The 10,653-nt window shown below is 52.9% G+C and overlaps 1 protein-coding gene across 1 annotated transcript in view; it reads right to left on the reverse strand.

The window, feature by feature from the left end:
• Positions 1-7,627, reverse strand: part of FAM20A (FAM20A golgi associated secretory pathway pseudokinase) — a 277,967-nt gene extending 270,340 nt beyond the window's left edge. The window contains exon 1 of the mRNA XM_069655076.1: positions 5,020-7,627. Within this exon, the coding sequence (XP_069511177.1) occupies positions 5,020-5,546 (527 nt within the window). The 5' untranslated portion in view covers positions 5,547-7,627. The remainder of the gene's footprint in view (positions 1-5,019) is intronic.
• Between the last annotated feature and the right edge of the window lie 3,026 nt (positions 7,628-10,653).

The raw sequence follows: 10,653 nt of genomic DNA on the forward strand, positions 1-10,653 counted from the left end.
TGGCAGTGTCCCACAACGACACTGGCACCGTAAACACTGATATCGCAAGAGGTGTGGTAGAGTAGAGGTGTAATACGTGGCTGGTGCAAAGTTATGCTGTTACTTTTAATGTGTTGTCATGTAAAGTGTTGTTTGTCTGTTAACGTCTTCCATTTCCCCAGCAGGCGGAGAAGTTTGGTTCATCAGACACTCCTTTGTAAAAAGAGTGCTGAGGAGAGCTCTCCAATGGTCTCGCAGAGGTGGCAACTTTGGGCTCAAAAAGACTGAGATGGTCTTGCTTGTGATGTCGGGCATGCGATCGGCTGCCTTGCTGCTTGCGGTACATAGGCATTTGGGGAGGATCGCGGCTCCCAAGGTCTTAGTGATCAACCTGGGGGGCAATGACGTTACCTCCACAGGAAATGGACTATGCCAGACGCAGGGGGGCATAAAGATGTTGGAGCAAAAATGTTGGTGGACAATGAGATTTTATGGTGTGAGAATTCCTAGGAGGGAGTGGCAAAGAGCAGGGTCCAGTGTGGCCGTGGAAAAATCTAGAAGGAGGATTAATAAGGCTATGGAGAAATGGATGCAGGCCGGAAGGTCTGGGCTATGTCAGGCATAGAATTTTTTGTGAAAGGGACCCGATTATCTTCTCACACGATGCGGTACATTTATCAGACCATGGTCATGAGGTTTTCTCTTGGATGCTTTTGCTGCCCTCCGCAGAGCAGAATGTGAGTAAGGGATAAGGTGAGTATTTTAGCAAAGATATGGGGGCATTGTGGGTCACGGGAGGCACATCCCCAAAGCCTTTTGTAACCTTAGGGATAGCCTGTGGTCGGGGCAGGACGTAAAGGCTGGAATGCTATTTAGTACAGGGGGGTAGTCCTGACCTCATACAATTAAACTACAATAGTTTGCTGGAGTGAAAAATTCTAACACATCTCCATATTATGTTCAATCCATCTTCATAAGAATGCATCATAGGAGGAAAGTACAAATCCAAATTCTGGATAAAGTGAAAAAACAGTTGTTGAGACCGTTATTTACTTAGGTCGCATATTTCAGCATAGATAATTCAATATTGATGGCTGAAAAAATTACACCTAGAAAGAATAAACAATCAACAATTAACCTGATCACCAGCTCTGTGAGTTTTGTAAACAATACAGGACATATATGTTAACAATGTTTAGTGCATCTTTGAATAGCATTACATGTCCACTGACAGGAGGTCACTAAATTAAGCCTGTTATAGTCCATACAGTGCAGAATTCAAAAGTGACTTTTTAACAATGTGCCTACGTTTCCAAAACGGCACGATTTTAAGATTAGTATAGGGTGTTACCTCCACACTCCTATACTGGTACTGTGTTATATTGCCTGTGTTAGAATTTTTCACTACAGCAAACTACTGTAGTTTAAATGTATGAGGTCAGGACTACCCCGCTGTACTAAATAACATCCCCAAAGCCTGGCAGAGTTATTGAGATATCCTAAGTGAGGAGGAATCACGCTGCGGAGTCTAGCCGCGATCACTACCTGCTGGCTGCAGAGCCAGGGAGAGTTCGGCAGGCACTTACACCCTTTACGGAAAGTTGGACTCCTCAACAACTGCAGTGGCCCTGGGTTTTTCACTCCATGCACAGGCGTGGGAGTTATGAACTGATCCTGGTCAAAAAAGTGGGGTTTTGACCCGGAAGAACTAATACCGAAAGTGACGGGGTCACCCGGAAAGACATTAAACCGAAGTGAAGGGTCACTGGTTTAGTTGAAACACGGGAATGGCAAAGACCCACCTGGAAATGAGCTTAGGACCAGGCCCACTTGGGGCCCGGTCAATGCTATGATCGCTTGTAAGATGACAAATAAAGAGAATCTATTTACTTCCAAAATAATCAAATTGTCTGAGTGTAAATTATTTGAATATTTTGCAAAAAATGTTCCAGGGTTGGGGCCCCAGTAGGGGCTAGCTCCGCTAAGCAGATGACCCAGACAATGCAGGGGGCGCTAGAGGGGCAGCTGGCATAGCGTGCTGCCCTTCTGGCCCCCTGTTTACATTCTGTCTCCACTCCTCCAAGTGAGCCATAAGCAGAAAGAACAGTCCCTCCTCTGGGCTGGCTGAAACCAGTTTCGGGCCTGCAGTGGGGGGCTTAAGTGCCAGGCTGCACCAGAGAGGGTCTTTCTTTGGCAGCCAGGAAGCAACACCCACCTACTCAAGGTAACAGAGGATGTTAGGAGGTTTTGTGTATGTTTATGATCAACTGTACTTTCATTAGAATAGGGTTGTTTTAGCAGGGTTGTAATTGTTTTTCTTTGTCTGTCACAGGGCGGAGTTACTGGGCTCTTCTAGCTGAGGAGGAATCAGGCTGCGGATGCTATCCACGAGCAATAGCCGCTGGCTGCGGAGCCAGGGAGGGCTCGACGGGCATTTACACCCTTACGGACAGTTGGACTCCTCAACAACTGCAGTGGTCCTGGGTTTTTCGCTCCATGCACGGGCGTGGGAGTTATGAACTGATCCTCGTAAAAAGGCTCCCAGAGGTGGGTTTTGACCTGGAAGAACTAAAACCAAAAGTGACGGGGTCAACGGGAAAGACATTAAACCAAAGTGAAGGGTCATCGTATTTGGTTGAAACCCGGGAATGGAAAAGGGCCAACTGGAAACATGCTTGGGATCAGGTCCACTTGGGGCCGGTCAATGCTAGGATTGCCCGTAAAATAACTCCAAACAAAGTGATCTATTTTCTTCCAAAGTAATCGAATTGTCTGTGAGTACATTATTGGAATATATTGCAAGAAATGTTCCAGGGCGGGGGCCCCCCATAGGGGCTAGCTTGCATATGCAGGTGTGCTCCTGGGGAAGGTATATTCCAGTGAGTTTCACACACCCTGGCCTTCCTAACTGCACTGTTGACTCCCTGGGTCCCACCAGCAATTCCCCCCTCCCCCATGCCGCCTTCTGCTGTGAGAGAGGACACACGCTGCAGGGCATTATCTTTTAACTCCCCCCCAAAGGATCCCAAAAGTGCGACGTCGTTAACTACCACCCCACATATCTATCAGACTTTTCCTATGCCAGCCACGCCCACAAACCACAAAGTCAGCTTGCCATTGGGAAGCTTCTCCCACATGCTTCCTGCCTTTTTCTATGAGAATCCTCCCCTCCCCACAAAAGACCCCAAATGTGGCAAGCCATGAAGCAACTCTCCCACCCGTTCCCTTGTGAGTGCTACTGAGAGTGAGTGCTTGCCCGGGGTGCCTGTTGGCCCGAGGCATTGCTAGGGGGGGGCTAAGGGGGCTATAGCCCCTGTTCTTTTGGTTGTAGCCCCGGATAAAATCTCAGGAGCTACAACCAAAAAGCTAGCTAGCCCCGAGTCCCGAGAGTCCTGACATTAGCATAGCCCCGGGTCTTTTCCAGACCTAGCAACTCCCCTGTTGCCCAGTGTCAGGTGCTGGACAGGTTTCCTTTCTTCCTTTTGCCAGCCGTTAGCTGGCCATTCTCTGCTGCTTGCTTCTGGCCTGTCGGTTATTTCAACACTATGTGATGTCTAGGGCATGGTATGGGTGATCCATCGGCTGTATTAGGAATAGGCACATGGCTGGCAAAGTGGCTGCTGGCCACACCTGTTCACGGGCAGATGCCCACAGGGAGAGGGATACAGCTTAGAACGTGATAAGGAAGGGAACGCGTGAACATATCCTAGCAGGGGTGAATGCCACTGGACTCTGATGCCATCCTTGCATATGAACATGTCACTGGACCATTAGGGCATGGTACATCACTGCAGAAAGGGCTGTGCCACTGATTGGTTAACCATGCCTGGCGGATCACCAACTGCTCAAGGGGGTAGGTTACACTAGCTAGAGGTTTCACGCATGTATCAATGATTGTTAACCCATTCCTGACTCGATTCCCCTCTCCTGTGTGATTGGGGATACCCCTGTCTCTGGGCTTACTCTAGGGCCAGCGATCACGTGCCCAGTCCCGGATTCCCAGCAGCTGCTGCAGTGCCCATTTAGCCGGGCCTTGGGGTTCTGCAGCTGTTCCCTGGGTTATCATCTGTTGCAGGGGCCATATACCCACCCCACCCCCCAGAGGTGTGCTACTCGCTCGAGAGTGTGCATGTATTCTTAGGGGAGTGTGACCTGCTCTGGTTGCTGTTGACCTATTCAAGCAGGCGTATAGCCTGTTCGTGTGGTAATATACCCATCGCTGGGGTGGGGAGGGGTTATTACCGGTTCCTGGGGCCCCTCACATATTCCTGGAGATATGCGATGTGTTCCAGTAGTTATCTACCTTATCCTACAGGTGTATCGCCTGTTCTGGTGGTAATATACCCATCACTGGGGCGGGGAGGGTTATTACCGGTTCCTGGGGCCCCTCACATATTCCTGGAGATATGCGATGTGTTCCAGTAGTTATCTACCTTATCCTACAGGTGTATCGCCTGTTCTGGTGGTAATATACCCATCACTGGGGCGGGGAGGGTTATTACCGGTTCCTGGGGCCCCTCACATATTCCTGGAGATATGCAATGTATTCCAGTAGTTATCCACATATTCCAAGAGGAGCATTGACTGTTCGTGTGGTAATATAGCTATCACTCGGGTGGGGGAGGGTTGTCACCAGTGATGTACCTGTTTCTGATGCCACCCCAGGGTGTCCATCACACATCACGAGGGGTGTTTGCTAATTCGCTGTCATGTGCCACCTGCCGTGTGGGGGGGGGGGTCCTCTGCCCATCCCGGGATGCGTTACCTGCTGCAAGGGTTACGCACCGGTTCTAGATATTAAGTACTGAATCCGGGTGTTTATCCAGTGATCTTTGCTCCTGAGTGTACGCCCTTTGTTACCCGTTCCTAGTGATGGCGTTGCCTGCTGTGGCGGGTATTTATCCTTTGCGGTGGCTATCACCTTCCCTGAGATTTCTCCCCAACCCCCGGGACCTGCTCGTCATTCGCAGCTGTATTCACCCGCTAATGGGCGCTTTTCGCCCGCCCTTCGGAGCCGTGGCCCGCTCCCGGGAGTGTTACCTGTTCCAGCGAGACACCTTCTTCCGGTAACTGCGGGCGGCCTCGGGTCCAGACAGTAGGTAGTCTCCGGGCCCCAGGGGCAGCCCTGGCCCGGAGTAGAGCGGGTGAGCCAGCAGTCTGCGGAGCCGGGGCTGGGGGTGTAGAGCCGGGGACTCCCGCCGGGATTCAGCGCCGCCGTCCCCGGCTTCCTGGTGGGTCCTCTTCCCAGCCGACGACGCCTCTTCCCTGGGCCCCGGCTGCTGCATTCCATGCCCGGCCCAGGCGGCCAGCTCGTGGGGGCCCTGATGCACCGGGGGCTCGGCTCCGTCGTTCGGCCGCCCCCGCGTCTGGTTCCGCCAGCCGGCCCTGTGCGGGGAGGAGGCATTGCCCGAGTCCACGCTTCCACCCGTGCTGCAGGTGCACAGCCCGCCAGGCCCCCCGAAGAGCCGGCCCCGCAGCTTGGGCCAGATGTGCAGAGAGAAGTCCGCCAGCAGCAGCGCCGAGAACAGCAGCAGGATGAGCAGCCGGTCCCGCCTGAACACCCACATGCAGCTGCTGGGGAGCAGCGCCGAGGTGCCGCTGCTCTGTGTCAGCACCCTAGGGCGGGCGGGTGCAGCCAATCTGGGCGTCAGCTCACGGGGGAAGGAGACGGGTCAGAGCCAGGGTGCTGCTGTGCTGTGTGCCACTGTGCCAGCAGAGTCTTGGGTGCCGCTGCTCTGTGTCAGCACCCTAGGGCGGGCGGGTGCAGCCAATCTGGGCGTCAGCTCACGGGGGAAGGAGACGGGTCAGAGCCAGGGTGCTGCTGTGCTGTGTGCCACTGTGCCAGCAGAGTCTTGGGTGCCGCTGCTCTGTCTCAGCACCCTAGGGCGGGCGGGTGCAGCCAATCTGGGCGTCAGCTCACGGGGGAAGGAGACGGGTCAGAGCCAGGGTGCTGCTGTGCTGTGTGCCACTGTGCCAGCAGAGTCTTGGGTGCCGCTGCTCTGTCTCAGCACCCTAGGGCGGGCGGGTGCAGCCAATCTGGGCGTCAGCTCACGGGGGAAGGAGACGGGTCAGAGCCAGGGTGCTGCTGTGCTGTGTGCCACCGTGCCAGCAGAGTCTTGGGTGCCGCTGCTCTGTGTCAGTACCCTAGGACGGGCAGGTGCAGCCAATCTGGGCGTCAGCTCACGGGGGAAGGAGACGGGTCAGAGCCAGGGTGCTGCTGTGCTGTCTGCCACTGTGCCAGCAGAGTCTTGGGTGCCGCTGCTCTGTGTCAGCACCCTAGGGCTGGCGGGCGCAGCCAATCTGGGCGTCAGCTCACGGGGGAAGGAGACGGGTCAGAGCAAGGGTGCTGCTGTGCTGTCCGCCACCGTGCCAGCAGAGTCTTGGGTGCTGCTGCTCTGTTTGTCAGCCGCGTGGACGTCTTGTCGTGGCCATAGGCGCCGTTGCTCTGTGTGTCGGAACTATATGGCTATTGGGAGTGGAGGTCGTAGATGCCGCTGTCCTGCTTGTCAGACGTGCAGAAGTATTGCCAGTATTGCTGTACGGTGTGTCCGTCTTGCAGGAGTTTCTACAGAAGCCTGGACACTGCTCTGCTACGTTCTTGCATACAGAAAACCAACAGCCATAACACTTTTCTGGGCGCCGCTGTTCGGTTTGTCCTTCATGCACGAGAGTATGTGCCCGAAGTATTCCTGAACTGCCCTGCGTGGCAGGGAGTCTAAGCAACTCTCCTAGTTGCACCACTCCGTAAGTGAGGTCTGTGCGGGCATATCTGGGGTCCCGTAAGAGTGGGTGCAGTGTCCATGCCTTGTTGCACGATGTGTGAACTCCACAAAAGCCCGCGCGGAGTTAGCGGCACTGCTGTGTATCAGCCCCGCAGGAAGCAAGCAGTGCGTGCAGGAAGATGCGCGGTAACACCTGTGCTGTCAGTCCCACTAACGCCTGTGCTGTGTCTGGCGGTGCCGCTGTGCAGTGTGCTATGCGCACACGCCTCTGTGCTGTACGAGTCCGTTATCGCGGCGTGTCGGCCCCGCAGCGGCTCTGCTGCATCCGCGGTGCTGCTGTACGGCATGCCATCAGCACTGCGTGCAGCAGTACTCTTTGCCCGGTGATGCTGGCTGAAACGTCACCCCCGCAGGAATCAGTGGTGTGCACGGGGTGCTGCTGTGCGCTGGGAAATCACGAACGAGTCTCTGCTGAATGCCGGGTGCTGCTGTCCCGTTAGAAACTTCTTCAGTAGGCAATTCGACATCCGGGGCAACTGTGCAGGTGCTATGGCTGTGTCTAGCAGCGCCGCTGTGCGGTTGGTCTAGCGGCGCCCAGACTCGGTGCCTCTGGGCGCCAGGAGGGCACCATCTCCCGGTATTCTCAGCTGGCTGCTGTCCCTGCAGGGGCGGATCTCTGGTGAGCCTGGGCCAGCCGCTTTCTCCAGACCGGTCCTAGGCACGGGAGCGTATTTAATGGAAAGCAGCAGAGAGCAGCAATTAGGGAAGGCTGGGTGGGAAGCCGCGTTCCCATTGGCTGAGCAGGATCACACCTGTGATGACATCCCCGCTTATCAGCATGGACTGAATCCAATCCTCTGGGGACTTCACCGCGGCCCTCGCGTATTCCCTGATCGCCAACCGCAAGCATCGCCCCGTCCCCGGCGCCAACTGGAGCGCCCTCAACCTTCCCCCGGGTTCCCAGCCCGCACCCTCCCACCACCACACACCGTCTCGGTGACACGAAGACCACGAGTTCCTGTAGGTCCAGGGGCTATTACCGCAACTCATCACTCTCGCCGGCATCAAGTGTCATCGTCTTCACACAGGATCTGGGGTACCCTAGGATCTAGAACCTGATTTTCAGCTAGCCTAAGACCTGCCACCACGCCAAGATCCTCTTGGCCCTCACTGGACACAAGCCTTCACCAGAACCCCCCCTTTCTAAACCCAGGATGTACCCACGGGGTCTAATCACCCTATAACCTTAAACAACTCAGCCACAGCCGCAGGAAACTTCCCTTCCATGGTCACTGATCCCACCCTCCCCCCCCCAATGTTTTACACCCGGAGCCCTCCCCACTACACCAGCGCGCAAAGCCTTAGGCTTCTGCCGCGCCAAGTCCACCGCACCCAGACGACCACGCAGTGTCGCCGCCAGAGTCCCAAACCCTGGGCCCGGTGGCAGAGCGGGCGCTGCCTGCCCGTGAGTCAGACCTCCGTGAGCCTGGCAGGCCTCAGCCGAGCCGGCGCACGCCCCCTCCTGTACCGAGCCTGCAATGCACTGCTCCCGGCCTCTGTCTGGGAAACAAACCAGCCCACGCGTTGCCAAAAGTAGCCCGAGTTGGTGCGGGGGTTCCGGCTGCCCGCGCCTTCCGTTAACCCCCTTTTTTTTTACAGACTATGCGGTGTTCCTCCCCTACGGCCTCATCATATCGGAAAAGGGGCTTATGCCCTTATCTCCGCCCCCTCCGTCCCCTGCACTTGCATGATCTGAATGACACAAGGCCCCATAATATGGCTGTATTGTCCTCTTTCTGTCTTCCTTTCCTTGTCTTGTTGTGCCTAGAAATTATAAATGACTTATCATATCATATATCCAATGAATACGTCCCACAACCCGTGGGTGTTCCCCAAATTATATGTTTATTTGTAATGCGCACCAGACCAAGGGTATCAGGGCGCAGGTACATGAATATTTTCGGCTTATGGTTACATAGTTATATAGTTACAAAGTTACACAATTATAATGCAGTTGAGATGCCATTACAGTAACAAGATATATACATACAATAAGCAAGGTCAGAAGGCATTACATAGGAGGGGTGGTTCAACATGATATAGTCTATTTACAATCTATTGTATATTGTCTATTTACAGTGCAAAAGAGTGGGGTCCATGCGGTAGCTGGCATGTGTTTAATGGCCATTTTCTTTGAACCAGTTGATGATGTTATGTCTGCAGTTGGAATGTGTTTGGTCCGCCCTCAGAAAGGGAGGTAGGCAGTTCCAGGACTGTGCAGCTTTGACTGGGAAGCTGCTACCACCCGCTTTCATCAGTTTGATCCTTGGGACTGACCAGTAGGCAGTTAGTATTAGCAGCGTTGGAGGATTTTCTGTTAATTCTATCTATGAGATAGCGTTGTGAGTTAGTGAGGCAGTTTTTTCTAGGATTTTGTCGCTTGTGGAGAGCCAGTTATTCTGTCTCCTTACTTCAGAGATGTGCTCTTTCCTAGCTATGCCCAGTGCTGCTCTCAGAGCGTTGTTCTGAAGAGTCTGGATTTTTCTGACAATAGATTTATTGGCACCCAGATATGGGGCGTTACAATAGTCCAGTTTGGACAAGATTCAAGCTCTGGCCAGAGTAGTACAGCTACTTTTAGATAAGAATGGTTTGCCCGCTCTCATCAGTTTACATGTATAAGCCATGGCAGAGGCCATTGAGTTAACCTGTTTGGCAAAGGTGAGGCTAGAATCCAGGTAAAAGCCTAGAGTTTTTACCTCTTTGGCAACCTTGATGGTGTTGCCATCAATATTGAAAGAGGTGTATTTGTGACCAAGTTTGTTGAGATTGGGCGTGGTTCCCAGAATGATGAGTTCAGTTTTGTCATCATTCAGGCATAGACCATGGACGGCCATCCATGCCTGGATGATGAGGTAGATTCTATTTACCAAGGCCTAGTCCTTGTCATAATCCCCAGTAAGTGGTACGAGAATCTGGGTATCATCTGCATAGTTAGTGTAGGTGATGCCAAGATGATCCAGATCATCAAAAAGGGGCTTAGTAAATATATTATACATTGTGGGTGATACACATGAACCCCGAGGCACTCCGCAGGTAATGGGGATGGGGTCTGCTGCTGATGACGGTGAGAAGACTCATAGTCCTGTTGTTTAGAAAGGATTGGATCCAGACTATGGCTTTCTGTGAGACGTGTGCTGCTGAATCGAGGTGGTTACATAGGACCTTGTGGTCTACCAGGTTCAATGCTGCCGAGAGATCAAGAAGGAGTAGTACTGCTGACTCCCCTTTGTCTTTCAGCTCGTCAGTTTGGGCCTTGAGGTCAATCAGCGCTGTCTCAGTACCATGTTGGGGCCTGAATCCTGATTGCCGAGATCCTAATAGCTGGTTATGCTCCAGATAATCCTGTATTTGGATGTAAGCCACCCTGTCTAACAATTTGAGTAGAAATGGCACGGTTGTTATAGGCCTGTAGTTGGTGGGTATGGTGGGATCTAATGATTGTTTTTTGAGGAGTGGAAGTACCAAGACTCCTTTAGATTACTTGGGATGGTGCCGGTAGAAAAAGAGGCATTGATTAACTTCGAGATGAAAGGTGCCAAGTCTCTGGCCGCAACTTTAATGATTTGGGCTCGGCATTCATCTCCCTGACATTTGGAGGGTTTGAGGGAGAGAATTATTTTTTCAACCTCAAAAATAGAAATTTTGGCAAAATTTAAGTGTTGTGCTGGTTTGGGTGGAGGCGGTGTGGTGCTATTCTGTGTGGTTGTATTGGGTATATTTCGTTTTTTATTAGCAATTTTATCCTGGAGGGTGTTGATTTTGTTAGCGAGTGCCTTCTGTATGTCGGAGCACCAGGTTATGTCTTTTACACTGTTGTCAGGCACAAGGATCGGGTTTTCAAGTTCTTCTAAGATAACAAAGAGTTCCTTTTTACTTTAGTTGGCTTGCA

Source organism: Ambystoma mexicanum, chromosome 3q (assembly GCF_040938575.1).
Source record: "Ambystoma mexicanum isolate Mex_15411 chromosome 3q, UKY_AmexF1_1, whole genome shotgun sequence".
NCBI classification, from domain to species: Eukaryota; Metazoa; Chordata; class Amphibia; order Caudata; family Ambystomatidae; genus Ambystoma; species Ambystoma mexicanum.